Below are 16,199 nucleotides of genomic sequence, written 5' to 3'. Positions count from 1 at the left end.
AATCACGCTTCATAACATAGGTCTGATTCTTTCAGCGAAAATCTGCTACATTCTTTATTTATGATACAGTTGTATATTAAAGGACTGTCCTGCAATTAGACAAAGGGGTCTGCATATTACTGAAGCACCACCATGCTTGTCCATGGTTCGTTTCACGTATTGCAGCTGGGCACACAAGTTGTAACACCTCTAATACAATTTGTGACTTAAGAGTTTTTAAGAGGTTGTAAAAAACAGCATTTTATACTTCTATACAAAAATAGCTCCATTTCTGAACAGAATTCTCCATGCATTTTTCTATTACTTTAGTATAAAAGAAATCAATACAGAAAGTAAAAAACTAAACCAAGTAGTAACGTGTAATAGCATGTAAATGCACCAAGTCACTGACCTCTCATCCATATTGGTCCAGCCTCACAGTCCTTATAGAGAATAGCATTTTTGTACTTCCAAGTGAAGTGCATTTGAAAAAACATCCACAGAGTGCAGATTACCATCATGATGGACAAGAAGATGAGAAAGTCAAATTCATAGATATCAGAATCTTCTGTGAACACACAAGTTGCCAACGCACCACCAAATAGTAAAACATTGGAGCCCAGAAGAAAAGACAAGAGTCTTCCACCTTTTTTCCAGGGATCTGTACTCCGCAATTCTGTACTAAGTTGGTTGTCTTCTACTTGGTCACTTAAAGTGTGCAGATCTTGCATCATTTCCATGCTAATTAGGTCAGCAGTAAATTTGCAAGTATCAACTCTATTGTAAAATTGGTGAAGATTCCAATGACCACTTTGTAGCAGTGGCTTCCTTTTGGGTTGTCCTACGCTCTCTTTCGACTCCCCAAGTCCTTGAGTATGTGGTCACTTTTTGTTCTAAGCCCTTTCATTTATATGTTCTATTCACTCAAATAAGCATGCACTGTTTAGCCAGAACAGTGTGTGCATGTTAATATCATTCCTGGCGAAGTAACATTTGGGTGGAGACATAATGTGGGAGACACCAAAAAAATATAGGCGGAGCAAGATTAGATGCCAAAAACAGTAACCGAATGTGTATATTGATGTCAGGTGACAGTGCTGGAAGTGAAGGTGTGGTACAGAAATGAATCCAACATATGTTTGATCTTCTAAAGTAGCTCTGAATATAAAAAAAAATCAGACCTTGGCATCACAACTGTATTTGGAAATAAGCGGACTAACATTTATTGATCCGTGCAGTGTATTCTTTGGATGGATTTTGATATTTGTATAACCCCAGATAGCATTTAACAAAGTATACGGTTTGGAATTTCACCAGATGCGATGTGAATGACTGAAAGGTTCACCTAAAATAGGTTGTCTGATTTAGAAAACCCATTTTATATACTATTTTAGGACATTCTGAATTATGAGTCCTTCATTTATGATCTCAACCAATTAGCCATTAATAGAACATCTACAGAGAACAACTTTCTGTCTCTGAGGGACTTAGCACGTCTGTACATCACACAGACAGCCCACTGATTTCAACACATATCATGTAATATTTAATTTTCCTTGTGGTTGCTCAAAGGGAATTTAACACTTGCTGGCAGGTTCACCTGCAAATGTATCGCTAAAAGCCGCAGCATTGAAAGACACTTTAATTATCTTATTTTCTAGAGACTCTTCAAACAAAAGACAATTTTTATAAGCAGAAAATTCCAAATAATTCCATAAGAGCCTAATCCTGATATTACTTTATTAGGTAGTAATGCCTCCAGTCTACCATCAAGGCTGAAGGTCTTGCTGCTTGACCTCTCCTTCTCCCTTTCTTATTTTGGTGCCTTGCACCATAATTTCTCCATCTAGTAGCCTCTGATTGAGTATTAGATTTGGGCATTTTTTAGGGAAAAGGGTATATGAGCGGAGCCTTTATTGAATAGATTTTTCCTCACTTTCAGTTACATTGTAACCAGGGATAAGGTTTTGATATCCAGAAGGAAGTCTTAGGGATATTCTGCTCTCTTTATAGGGTCAAACAGTGGAGTTTTTATAATCAAAATTAATTTCATTTTTTTGCACGGGCACGGGCTCGTTTTTTTATCATTCTATTCCATCTAGTTACTTGCTTTTTTGGCACTTTAACTTTATTTTTGGTCCATAAAGGTTCCTGATGAGCCGGTAAAACGTCGGAAATGCGTCGAAACCATAACATCTTCTATAATCCTTTTTGAACTGAGCAGATGCCAATGTTTGTTCTTTTGGCTATTACCCGTTGATAGTCTAGGGCTGTTATCCTACCCCCTGGATATACCATCTGAGATTTACTTGCCATCAAATTCTCAGTTGTTTCTCCAACTGAACCTCTGGTATGGTCTAATATTTTGGCGCCTTACTCCCACTATAAGGGAAGATACTTAGCGCAAGACACTTTGTTATCCATTTTTCAAGGGGTGCAATAAGGAACACAGCCACATATGTGTTTGTTTGTCTGTCTTTTAGCCTTCTAATTTTATAAATATTTATTAAAAGTTATATTCTAGGATCAAAACTGTGAAGGCGTACTTTATTAGGTAGCAATCGCAACTGGAGCTGTAAGCCATTAAAGATTACATTTTTTATTGCATTTAAGTTATTTCTAATCAGCTGAATATAATACAGATCCTTTTATACTTAAATATTCATTTACCATTTCTCCAAATTTGTGTACGACAATTTAATTTATTAATTCCATATTCATCTACTTTGATGTAGTTTGAAAATAAAATGAAAGATACTTCATAGCAAACATTTCCTCTTATTTCATAGCAAGAGACCAATAAAAAAAAATCAGTTTTTATACGATGAGGCAGCACCAGTATAAAGGGATATTAAATGTATTATTTTCTATTGAGCTTGGAATACACCCAAGTTATCATAAGTCAGGTTGCGCTAAAGTGAGTGCTAGCGCTTGCTTCTCCTACTGTGCTGTTGTAGTGGCCCGGTACAATGGGGCCTCTCCATAGCTGTATGCATGCATTTGTCTATGTATTGTCAGTTTCTTCTGTGTTGCATGAGTTATGTGTATTGCATAGCTGTAGCACTGGAGTGGTTAAGTATCTGGTATGTGAGCTGACTGGAAAATGTATCTGTTTGTTTGTCACGTGCTTTGTGAGATATATGTGTTTTGCAAGGTGCGTGCAAGGGGATTTGGTCTGTTCTGAGCTTGCAAGAGGACCACACAAGCACCTTCAGCCTGTGCGACCCAGAATGGAAGAGGCGGAAAGGAGTCTGCAGCCTACCTTGGGACTGCTGTATCCAGGAGATATGAAAGGTCTTCTTCCGTAACAAAAGTGAGTAAATGAGGAAGCGCCATGCAGCGCACCCTGGTTTATCAAATGTGAGTGTTAACCGGTAGAGTGTTGGAGAGAAGAGAGCGTGTACCGGGATCAGGACCTACAGATAACAAGACTGTGGTTTCTCCTGTACACCCGTGTGTCCTCCCTGTCCCACCACTTTGATGTGCTTGCACTGTTTTCATGCTGGCATGTATTTTGGAGTTGTCAACAAGTTATTACAACTGTAATGGAAATTATTTGATTGTAAGGTATTATAATAATTATATGAATTTAAAAATGCGCAATGAGAGACACCATTGAAATATACCAGGAGAAGTTACTTCACAAACTAGGGACATATGTCTAGATAAGATAAGAATATCAAGAAGCTTCCACATGTTAGCTGAAGGGGCCCTAGGAATAACAAGATACTAAGGGAGGGGTTGACTCCTCACACTAAGACTAGAGAATAAAGTAGTTCATGAGCTGGATATATGTGAGTATATATATGTATGTATATATATATATATATATATATATATATATATATATATATATGTAGGTGTACATGTATGTGTGTATGCCTGTATGTATATAGATATATGTATATAAGTGATATTTGACATATTACGCCACAGAATCATCCCGAAATGTATTGCACAGATCGCGTGACCATATTCTTAGCTAAGGCATATGGTGAGATAAGATAAGAACTTCGAGCTACTTGGGCCCCTCAGCACTCCGTCAAGACTTATTCACTGCTGACTTGGAAGATTCTGGAAGGTATGCAAATGAAGAATCAGAATGTATCCAGTGAATGCCATGAAATGTCTGAGAAGTAACCAATCAGAGTTCGGATTGAGAACTGTGCAAAGAACTATGATATTTCTTGGATTAATGAGGTGTAACCAATGGACACGAAGAAGGGTTAAAGGGGTTGTCTCGCGAAAGCAAGTGGGGTTCAGCACTTCTGTATGGCCATATTAATGCACTTTGTAATATACATCGTGCATTAAATATGAGCCATACAGAAGTTATTCACTTACCTTCCCTGCGCTGGCGTCCTCGTCTCCATGGCTCCGTCTAACTTCAGCGTGTAATCGCCCGATTAGACGCGCTTGCGCAGAAGGGTCTTCTGCCTTCGGGTCTGTCCGGCAGCAGCGGCGCTCAGGCTCTGCCCACTTCTACGCGTCATCGCGTAGCTCCGCCCCGTCACGTGTGCCGATTCCAGCCTCCTGATTGGCTGGAATCGGCACACGTGATGGGGCGGAGCTACGTGATGACGTGTAGGAAAGGTAAGTGAATAACTTCTGTATGGCTCATATTTAATGCACGATGTATATTACAAAGTGCATTAATATGGCCATACAGAAGTGCTTAACCCCACTTGCTTTCGCGAGACAACCCCTTTAAGTTGACCTATGAGAAATGTTGGATTGGAAACTAACCAATAAACTGCATAGTTAATTGTCCAATGATGTTGCGACACCCCAATGTAAGGGGGCTATAAATAAAGAGGCCCGACATCGATTTGTTGGGAATTCTTTGACGAATCCATAACTGTGTGGGCTCTGTCATTTAATTCCTCCGTCATATGACGTACTGAACTCTAGGTGTGGCAGCCCTACTGCACGGGTCACCTAGACTTCAGTCGCAGGGTACACTCTGCTGTCCCTCATCAGGCTATCGCCGTAGCATGGGTCATATGACGTCATTCACGAGGTACACTCCGCTTTCCCCAGACGGCCATATATTTTTGCCGTAACACAACTAAAGCGAACAGTCGCCCGTCCATTTCTGGAGGCTGTGTCTTAAAAAAACTCTGTGTGTTTGTGGATTTATCCTGACAACTAGAAATTCCCCCATGAAGGCCACGCGAAAGTGAGTTTACTCTGCCATCTGGGAATTCCTCCGCTGCAGAAGAAACGGTGGTGTCACGCGTGACACAAAACAGGACTTAGGTAATCCAGCATTGGGTTTCCCGTTCAGTGACCTGCCATCGGCCTTTGGACGTGTCACCGGTAACCCTCCAAGTTGGAGACAGTAGAGCCACCGTGACAAGGCCCTAACTCTACCCCACTGTCTCCTAGGCTGTGGCCCACTCCTTGGACGCTGCAGGGCAGTGTTAACTTAGCATAACGAACAGGATGTGCCTGTTCTCAAGAAACCGCTGAAAAAAACGCCAAAAAAGACGTTTTCCCCACATATTTCAAGTCGCAGAAGGATTTTCTTTTTGCCTGTGCAGAGCTCAGGCAAGGTTATTTCCGGTCTTACAGCCCTCTGTTTTTCTAAGTCATCCAGGACAAGATCCCTCCAACTCTTAGGCCTTAGTCAGACGGGCGTTTTTTCGCGCGATTTGCGGATCGCATGACGGATGCGCATCCGCAAATCGCGTGACCGGTGCGCGCAAGTCGCCCGCAAATCGCCCGAAATTCTGCTCCTAGCCGCGTTTCATTAGAAACGGGCCGGAGCTGTCCAGCGCATTGCATTCAATGGAGACGGCAATAGAGCCGCCTCCATTTAAAGCAATGCGCTGCGGGCGAGCCCGGGATGAATTGTTGGTAAGGGCTTAAATATATAAGCCCTTCCCTGCAATTCATCCTAAAATGTGTTAAAATAAAAAAAAATTGTATACTCACCTTCTCCCGGCAGCCGGAGCTCCGTGCGGCCGTCCTGCAGTGGGTGTGAAGGGGGTGTGAGTCAGACCTGCCCCCTGATTGGCTCAGCGCTGAGCCAATCAGAGGCATGCCTCACTCACACCCATTCATGAATTCATGAATGGATGTGAGTCAGACCTGCCCCTGATTGGCTCAGCGCTGAGCCAATCAGAGGCATGCCTCACTCACACCCATTCATGAATTCATGAATGGATGTGAGTCAGACCTGCCCCCTGATTGGCTCAGCGCTGAGCCAATCAGAGGCATGCCTCACTCACACCCATTCATGAATTCATGAATGGATGTGAGTCAGACCTGCCCCTGATTGGCTCAGCGCTGAGCCAATCAGAGGCATGCCTCACTCACACCCATTCATGAATTCATGAATGGATGTGAGTCAGACCTGCCCCTGATTGGCTCAGCGCTGAGAGGCAGCAGTCACTCACCCATTCATGAATTCATGAATGGGTGTGTGAGTGAAACCGGCCTCTGATTGGTCAGGGCTGTGACCAATCAGAGGCAGATCATTCAGCAGGCGGGGATTTTAAAGCCCCGCCGGCTGAATAGTGCCGAGAAGCAGTTCAGGAGAACTGACAGCGGCCGCGGCTGGACTCCGGCTGCAGCGGAAAGGTGAGTATACAATTTTTTTTTTATTTTAACACATTTTAGGATGAATTGCAGGGAAGGGCTTATATATTTAACCCCTTCCCGACAATTCACCCCGCGCACGCCGGCAGCCCATTGCTTTCAATGGAGCGGCTGTATTGCCGCTCCATTGAATTCAATGGGCAAACATCGTTCTTCTCTGCTGTTACAGCTGTGGCAGAGAAGAATGATTTGTCTTCTATATGTTCTCAATGGGGCCGGCGCTGCTGCCGCCGGCCCCATTGAGCGCATATACAGAAGAGAACAGGAATCGCAGATCGCAGATAGGTGCGATCTGCGATTTTTTGTTCTATAATTTATCGGATGAGCGCATAAAAAGCGCTCATGTGTCCGATACCATTGCAAAGCAATGGTTTTATAAAATCGCCGGACGCATGCGCAAATCGCAGCTAAAAACGCCCGTCTGACTAAGGCCTCATAGATAGATCCTCTGAGCCTATGGACATTTGTCAGAGCAGTGTCAGACTAAGTTGTGTGTCCGAGATGTAGAGAGAGCACCTTGATTCATACGTAGCAGAGATGCGCTACAGATTACAAAGAGACTGTGTGGTGTTTTTGGACTGTGTGGAGTTGCCTACGTTACACAGCAAGCAAGAAATTGTGAAAGAGGACTGTGATAGTGTTCAAAGCCAAGATGGCGCCCAGCCCTCATGTTCTTCAGGGAGTCTTCAGCCTGCGAAAAGTTCCCACCAAACTGTTCCCACCAAGGCTGAGGAAAAAGTAGGGGGGGTTACCACCACTGTGGAGTAACAGTCTGCAGCTGAGGACCGCCAAGAGGAGGAGATTCCCTGTGCCTCCAGCAAACCACTGGACTTGTCTTCACAGACTCACCAGCAACTCTTCGAGACTGAGGAAATGGCTACCTACACTACTCTGCATTGTGTCCCAGCTGGTTACCCACCACCTCAGTCCAGATTTTATTGGGGTGATGAGACACAGCTACAGGGGTTGGTGATGCTGCAGCAGTCCCCTATTTCTCCACTGCCGGAGAGACACCTTGAAGAGCCTTCTGGATGGGAGCTTGTCCAACTCAGAAATCTGAAGCCTGTTAGAAAGAGGTCTCCCCCAATTTCCACTTCTTCCAAAGAAAAATAGGGACTGACCACCTTCGACTTTGCCCAACAAGAGGAAATGGAACCTTTCCACATGCCTTGGATTGTCAGCCATCACGACAACACCAAAGCCCGAGCTGCCATTCCTCCTGGGTTGCATCCCCACATCCAGATCTTTGAGGACCCCGAGGTGCAACTCTATGTGCAGGCTTGGAAGCGACTGGCACCCGTGGTTGCATTGCTCCGCCCACTTAGCGAGCTTATGGAGCAGCATGCTCACTCCCACTGGCTTCAGCTCTGGGTCAGAGGAGTCAGTTGATGTGCCAGTGCACCCAAGAACCACGTGGTGCTAAGAGACTTTCGTATGTGAGACTTTGTTGTGCTTCTCTGGACTTTATTTTCCCCTTTTTTGCTAGGCCCCTAAAGAGACTTTAAAGTTTATTTTCCCCTTTTCATAGCAAAGCTGTTATTATTTTAAAATGTATTGCAAAGTTATATTATTTAAGCTATTGTGCAGGAGGGTAAAGCAAGAGTGTTGAGTAAAGTTTGTTTGCCTTTCCATAAATGTCTGATGGAATAATTGTATGCAAATTAGTTAGGAGTTTTCTGTTTGCAAGCCTTGCTAGTCTATCTCAGTGGGTCAGCATGCTCTTTTACCTGTCCCAGGGGAGGCATCCACAATTTACATCTTTATCTTCAGCTCAGTTGGGAGTATTTACCTAAGGTTACTACCCTTCATGAGACAGTCTTTCAGGAAAGTGATGAATGATTCCACTTATTCTATATTCAGTACTACCAGTCAACTCTTTCTCTGTTTTGTTTCTAGTTGCATCCTGTCTTGTAGTCTTTGGGGAGAAGAGCCATGTTTTAGTGCCCCATAGCAATGTTAGTGCATACTGGATTCTGTCCAGCCTAACAGATTTTTGTGGTTTGGCCATTCAATTTCAGCACATGCTGTCATAATAAGTAACACTAGATATAGAATGTGACATCATAAGTAGTCTAAAGTACACTTAGATGGGTAAGCTCTAAAGTAGCACCGGAGGGTGAGTTTCATTTACAGTTTTCGCCTTGCACACTCAACTACTGTGTAGATGTTTTGCTAGATGTCATTGTGAAGGACAATGAAGACTAGTCCACTCCGGACTTTGCACCCTGTTTAAGAGGCGCCGGGGTCGGCTTGCTTTTAAGTAGGGGGTAAGTTCACATAGTATGAAAGGCCTAAAAAATACTTATTCCCCCCCCCCCATTGTTGATCCAGAGTAAAACAAGCAAGAAAAGAAACCCAATTAGGTACAAGACACTTTTCCTCATTTAAGGTGAACAAAATCCTTCCTGACTCCAATCTGGCAATCAGAATAATCCCTGGATCAACAACCCTTCTGAAGTGACTATAATATTTAATAATGTAACACTCCAGGCCCCTCTTGTATTCTTTTAGTTTCAACCTTTTTTATTAAAGTACCAAAGTTGACACATGTGTTATTCATACTTTCACATTAGCCCACACAGGGGGCGGAATGATGAGAATTGGTAATAACAATAGTCTATCCATTAGCAAACATTTTCTCGTATTCAGCAAATTTTGCAGTGTCAAATAATCCTGGATATAGAATAAAATTTTTACGAACCAAATAAACTAAAACATAGGTCTTCGCTTTTTTCAGCCAATCACTATTCATAGTAGACAACAACTTATCATGAGCCTCCCTTTTTTTAGTTCCCTCCTTTTTGGATTGAATTGTCATCGGGATAACTCTAGGTTGAAAGTAGGTTGTGTCCAAGGCCTGGGATATCTATTAACTCGAGCTAGGGTCCCCACTGCTCACCATATTTCACTAGGGTGTCTGATTGTATGGCGTGTAGCCTCTCGTACAAGGCGATTTGTGAGATCCGGTTTCGCACTTCGCTAAATGACAGGGTGGGTTGCTTCCATCTAGCCGCTATATGGATACTGGTTGCCATGCATATATGTTGGATTAACTTGTGGGCTTGATACTTAAAGGGGTTGTCCCGCGCTGAAACGGGTTTTTTTTTTCAACCCCCCCCCCCCCCCGTTCGGCGCGAGACAACCCCGATGCAGGGAAGTAAAATAAAAACCGCTCAGCGCTTACCTTAATCCCCGCGCTCCGGTGACTTCTATACTTACCGGCTGAAGATGGCCGCCGGGATCCTCTTCCTCCATGGACCGCAGCTCTTCTGTGCGGTCCATTGCCGATTCCAGCCTCCTGATTGGCTGGAATCGGCACGTGACGGGGCGGAGCTACACGGAGCCGGCATTCTGCACGAGCGGCCCCATTGAAGACAGGAGAAGACCCGGACTGCGCAAGCGCGGCTAATTTGACCATCGGAGGGCGAAAATTAGTCGGCTCCATGGGAACGAGGACGCTAGCAACAGAGCAGGTAAGTAAAAAACTTTTTATAACTTCTGTATGGCGCATAATTAATGCACAATGTACATTACAAAGTGCATTAATATGGCCATACAGAAGTGTATAGACCCACTTGCTGCCGCGGGACAACCCCTTTAACTCCAGGAGGATGGTCTCCCAGTAGAAACAATGTTGGTGATTGAACCTGGGACCAGAGTCTGGCTACCACCAGGCAACTCCACCATATATGTGCTTGAGATCCCATCTCCGTACATCCTCTGAAACATAAGGGCGAAACTGAAGGGAAAAATATATTTATCCTGACTGGTACTAGATGTGTTTGATGTAGGATCTTGATGGATGTCTCCATTAGGGTGACCTGATGACTCCCTTTAGTAATAGTTTCGTAGCAGTGGTGCCATCTTTCCTCTGACATGTGGATTTACAACTCTGTTTCCCATTTTTGCATGAATGGAAGCTTACCCTCTATATTAGGATTATTTAGTAGATTATAGAGCAAGGACAGGGTTCCCTTTCTCAAGGGGTTGTTTTTGCATAGTCTTTCAAGCATTGTCATCTCGGGAATTGCCCATGGCAAGTTCAGCGAATGCAGAAAATGGAAAACCTGGTTCACTCGACAGATTTCCGCTGCAGGGGGATTCAATTTAGCCTGAAATTTGGCTATTGTTAATAGATGGGATCCCGTTACAAAATGGTGGAGGCCTGTCCGTTCATTAATCTTCCACCATTAGAAATGGACCAGATCTTGGCTCGGTGAGAATCACATATTCGGGAAGCATCCTAGACGGTCTAGCAGATAGTTTATATTTGAACCGGATGTTTCTCCATATTCTCAAGGAGTAATAAGTGAGCGGACTCGTGTCAATTAGATTTGGGCTCATGGGGTTATCTGACCACATCAGGTTAGGGAAAGTCTGCTGGGTTATTCTGGATAACTCTATTTCTTCCGACAGTGGGGCTCTAGCTCCCCCTAATGTCGTTATTAGAGATGAGCGAGCGTACTCGTCCGAGCTTGATGCTCGTTCGAGTATTAGGGTACTCGAGATGCTCGTTACTCGAGATGAGCACCACGCGGTGTTCGAGTCACTTTCATTTTCTTCGCAGAACAAATGGCCAATAGTAACACAGGGAAGGCATTACAACTTCCTCCTGTGAAGTTCCAGCCCTATCCCACCCCCCTGCAGTGAGTGGCTGGGGAGATCAGGTGCCACCCGAGTATATAAACTGGGGCCGTCCGCGGCTCGCCACAGATGCACAGTGTTAGGCTGTTATATTCATCTTCAAGAACCCCAACGGTCCTTCTTAGTGCCACATCTGACCGTGTGCAGTACTGTTGAGGCTGCTTTTAGCAGTTTTGCACATTTTTTTTTTTTTTGTATATCGGGCGTGCAGACCATAGCGTCGTCAGTCTGCAGTCATTTTACTGAGTATAGGGGCAGTACTGGTGAGGCAGGGACAGTGGTACAGGGAAAGAGATATACTGGCTATATAGGCAGTGGGCTTTTTCAAAAAAATCGGAAAAAAAAATCTTTGGCCTGCCTGTGACCGTGTTCAGTTTACTGCGTGTCTGCTGGGGGTAGTAGTTATTACCCAGCTAGGTGTTACTGTAGCCTTGCGCATAATTTTGTTCTGGCTGCACCGTGCTTAACCACAGTCATCCTCCAACAGGGAAATCCATATACAGGCTATATAGGCAGTGGGCTTTTTCCCCAAAATTGGGAAAAAATACAATATTTGGGCTGCCTGTGACCGTCTTCAGTTTACTGCGTGTCTGCTGGGGGTAGTAGTCGCTAATTAATACCCAGCTTAGCGTTACAGCAGGCTTGCGCATAATTGTTTCCTGGCTCTGCTGTGTCCGTTACATGATCGCCGTCATCCCGCCAGCGGGAAAGAGTATACAATATATACGCTGCATACGGTGTCTGTCTGGTTTTTCACCTCACCATTTTAAAAAATTGAAGCAAAATACTGAAGGCCTACCACTGGCCTTTGGCCACTTGACTGCTTCTGCGCTGTGAATTCCACTAGCTCAGTCATACGCACCTACGTCTCACTACAGGCTTGCGCATAATTGTTTCCTGGCTCTGCTGTGCGCTCCGTAAGCGAAGTCAGCCTCCAACCACAGGCCAATAAGCAGCACATTTAATTACAGCGTTCTGTTTCTGCTCTACTCGTAATACACCATGCTAAGGGGTAGGGGTAGGCCTAGAGGACGTGGACGCGGGCGAGGACGCGGAGGCCCAAGTCAGGGTGTGGGCACAGGCCGAGCTCCTGGTCCAGGTGTATCGCAGCCGACTGCTGCGGGATTAGGAGAGAGGCAAGTTTCTGGTGTCCCCAGATTCATCTCACAATTAATGGGTCCACGCGGTAGACCTTTATTGGAAACTGAGCAGTGTGAGCAGGTCCTGTCGTGGATGGCAGAAAGTGCATCTAGCAATCTATCGACCACCCAGTCTTCTACGCCGTCCACAGCTGCAACTCTGAATCCTCTGGCTGCTGCTCCTCCTTACTCCCAGCCTCCTCACTCCATGAAAATGACACATTCTGAGGAGCAGGCAGACTCCCAGGAACTGTTCTCGGGCCCCTGCCCAGAATGGGCAGCAAGGGTTCCGAATCCTCTCCCACTGGATGAGTTTGTCGTGACCGATGGCCAACCTTTGGAAAGTTCCCGGAGTACGGGGGATGAGGCTGGGGACTTCTGGCAACTGTCTCAAGAGCTGTCAGTGGGTGAGGGGGACGATGACGATGAGACACAGTTGTCTATCAGTGAGGTAGTAGTAAGGGCAGTAAGTCCGAGGGAGGAGCGCACAGAGGATTCTGAGGAAGAGCAGCTGGACGAAGAGGTGACTGACCCCACCTGCTTTGCTAAGCCTACTGAGGACAGGTCTTCAGAGGGGGAGGCAAGTGCAGCAGCAGGGCAAGTTGGAAGAGGCAGTGCGGTGTCCAGGGGTAGAGGCAGGGCCAGACCGAATAATCCACCAACTGTTTCCCAAAGCGCCTCCTCGCGCCATGCCACCCTGCAGAGGCCGAGGTGCTCAAAGGTCTGGCAGTTTTTCACTGAGAGTGCAGACGACCCACGAACAGTGGTGTGCAAGGTTTGTCGCGCCAAGATCAGCCGGGGAGCCACCACCACCAGCATGCGCAGGCATATGATGGCCAACCACCCCACAAGGTGGGACGAAGGCCGTTCACCGCCTCCCGTTTGCACCGCTGCCTCTCCCCCTGTGCCCCAACCTGCCACTGAGATCCAACCCCCCTCTCAGGAAACAGGCACGACCGTCTCCCGGCCTGCACCCACACCCTCACCTCCGCTGTCCTCGGCCCCATCCAGCAATGTCTCTCAGCGCAGTGTCCAGCCGTCGCTAGCGCAACTTTTTGAGCGCAAGCGCAAGTATGCCGTCACGCACCCGCACGCTCAAGCGTTAAACGTGCACATAGCCAAATTGATCAGCCTGGAGATGCTGCCGTATAGGCTTGTGGAAACGGAGGCTTTCAAAAACATGATGGCGGCGGCGGCCCCGCGCTACTCGGTTCCCAGTCGCCACTACCTTTCCTGATGTACCGTCCCAGCCCTGCACGACCACGTCTCCCGCAACATTGTGCGCGCCCTCACCAACGCGGTTATTGGCAAGGTCCACTTAACAACGGACACGTGGACAAGCACAGGCGGGCAGGGCCACTATATCTCCCTGACAGCACATTGGGTGAATTTAGTGGAGGCTGGGACCGAGTCAGAGCCTGGGACCGCTCACGTCCTACCCACCCCCAGAATTGTGGGCCCCAGCTCGGTGGTGGTATCTGCGGCGGTGTATGTTTCCTCCACTAAACCACCCTCCTTCTCCTCCTCCTACGCAACCTCTGTCTCGCAATCAAGATGTGTCAGCAGCAGGACGTCGCCAGCAGTCGGTGTCGCGCGGCGTAGCAGCACAGCGGTGGGCAAGCGTCAGCAGGCCATGCTTAAACTACTCAGCTTAGGAGAGAAGAGGCACACGGCCCACAAACTGCTGCAGGGTCTGACAGAGCAGACCGACCGCTGGCTTGCGCCGCTGAGCCTCCAACTGGGCATGGTCGTGTGTGACAACGGCCGTAACCTGGTGGCGGCTCTGCAGCTCGGCAGCCTCACGCACGTGCCATGCCTGGCCCACGTCTTTAATTTGGTGGTTCAGCGCTTTCTGAAAAGCTACCCACGCTTGTCAGACCTGCTCGGAAAGGTGCGCCGGGTCAGCGCACATTTCCGCAAGTCCAAGACGGACGCTGCCACCCTGCGGACCCTGCAACATCGGTTTAATCTGCCAGTGCACCGACTGCTGTTGGCCAGGCTCTATGAGCAGCGTAGAGCTATAGTGGAATACCAACTCCAACATGGGCGGCGCAGTGGGAGTCAGCCTCCTCAATTCTTTACAGAAGAGTGGGCCTGGTTGGCAGACATCTGCCAGGTCCTTGGAAACTTTGAGGAGTCTACCCAGATGGTGAGCGGCGATGCTGCAATCATTAGCGTCACCATTCCTCTGCTATGCCTCTTGAGAAGTTCCCTGCAAAGCATAAAGGCAGGTGCTTTGCGCTCGGAAACGGAGGCAGGGGAAGACAGTATGTCGCTGGATAGTCAGAGCACCCTCCTGTCTATATCTCAGCGCATTTTGGAAAAGTGATCTTCCTAGTGAGGACAGCCATGTGTTGCATACAGGTACCCTGGCACACATGGCTGACTTCATGTTAGGATGCCTTTCTCGTGACCCTCGCGTTACACGCATTCTGGCCACTATGGATTACTGGGTGTACACACTGCTTGACCCACGGTATAAGGAGAACCTTTCCACTCTCATACCCGAAGAGGAAAGGGGTTCGAGAGTGATGCTATACCACAGGACCCTGGCGGACAAACTGATGGTAAAATTCACATCCGACAGCGCTAGTGGGAAAAGGCGCAGTTCCGAGGGCCAGGTAGCAGGGGAGGCGCGGAGATCAGGCAGCATGTACAGCGCAGGCAGGGGAACACTCTCCAAGGCCTTTGACAGCTTTATGGCTCCCCAGCAAGACTGTGTCACCGCTCCCAGACAAGGCTGAGTTGGCGGGAGCACTGTAAAAGGATGGTGAGGGAGTACGTAGCCGATCGCACGACCGTCCTCCGTGACGCCTCTGCTCCGTACAACTACTGGGTGTCGAAGCTGGACACGTGGCCTGAACTCGCGCTGTATGCCCTGGAGGTGCTTGCTTGTCCTGCGGGTAGCGTCTTGTCAGAGAGGGTGTTTAGTGCGGCTGGGGGAATCATCACGGATAAGCGTACCCGCCTGTCAACCGACAGTGCCGACAGGCTTACACTCATAAAGATGAACAAAGCCTGGATTTCCGCAGACTTCTCTTCTCCACCAGCGGACAGCAGCGGTACCTAAACAATACGTAGGCTGCACCCGCGAATGGAAGCATCGTTCTCTATCACCATAAAAAACGGGGACCTTTTAGCTACATCAATCTGTGTATTATATTCATCCTCCTCCTCCTGCTCCTTCTCCTGAAACCTCACGTAATCACGCCGAACGGGCAATTTTTCTTAGGCCCACAAGGCTCAGTCATATTACTTTTGTAAACAATGTTTATACGTTTCAATTCTCATTAAAGCGTTGAAACTTTCACCTGAACCAATTTTTATTTTTACTGGGCTGCATCCAGGCCTAGTTACAAATTAAGCCACATTAACCAAAGCGATTAATGGGTTTCACCTGCCCTCTTGGTTGGGCATGGGCAATTTTTCTGACGTACATTAGTATTGTTGGTACACCAATTTTTTGGGGCCCTCGCCTACAGTGTAATCCTAGTAATTTTTATGGGCTTCGCCTGCACTCATGGTACAGCAAGGTGTGTGGGGTTGGCCTACACTTTTGCTACATAAATGTAACTGGGGCCTTGTCTATACTGCAACTACTAAAAATGTGAAAGAGACTGTTATCTCCCTAAACTGCTGCAACGGGAATGTTACTGTGGCCTGTCTTGACTGCTACTACTACTGAAATGGAACTAATACTGTGCTACCCCTATACTGCTGCTTCGGAATTGTTACTGGGGCCTGTCTAGACTGCTACTACTACTGAAATGGAACTAATACTGTGCTCCCCCTATACTGCTGCTAGTGATATGTTACTGGGGCCTGTCCAGACTG

The 16,199-nt window shown here is 46.8% G+C and overlaps 2 protein-coding genes across 3 annotated transcripts in view; one reads left to right on the top strand and one right to left on the bottom strand.

The window, feature by feature from the left end:
- LOC136588014 (proton channel OTOP2-like) overlaps positions 1 to 1,052 on the bottom strand; it is a 64,877-nt gene extending 63,825 nt beyond the window's left edge. The window contains exon 1 of the mRNA XM_066586898.1: positions 392 to 1,052. Coding sequence (XP_066442995.1) covers positions 392 to 719 — 328 coding nt within the window. The 5' untranslated portion in view covers positions 720 to 1,052. The remainder of the gene's footprint in view (positions 1 to 391) is intronic.
- A 2,101-nt stretch (positions 1,053 to 3,153) lies between these two features.
- LOC136588016 (RAC-beta serine/threonine-protein kinase-like) overlaps positions 3,154 to 16,199 on the top strand; it is a 78,718-nt gene continuing 65,672 nt past the window's right edge. For both annotated transcript variants that reach the window (XM_066586901.1, XM_066586902.1), the window contains exon 1: positions 3,154 to 3,292. The gene's annotated coding sequence lies outside the window, so the exon portion shown is untranslated. The remainder of the gene's footprint in view (positions 3,293 to 16,199) is intronic.

The sequence above is a fragment of the Eleutherodactylus coqui genome, chromosome 13, assembly GCF_035609145.1.
Source record: "Eleutherodactylus coqui strain aEleCoq1 chromosome 13, aEleCoq1.hap1, whole genome shotgun sequence".
In the NCBI taxonomy this organism is placed as follows: Eukaryota; Metazoa; Chordata; class Amphibia; order Anura; family Eleutherodactylidae; genus Eleutherodactylus; species Eleutherodactylus coqui.
The sequence above is the reverse complement of the archived record's forward strand: the minus strand, read 5'-3'. Positions and strand labels throughout refer to the sequence as shown.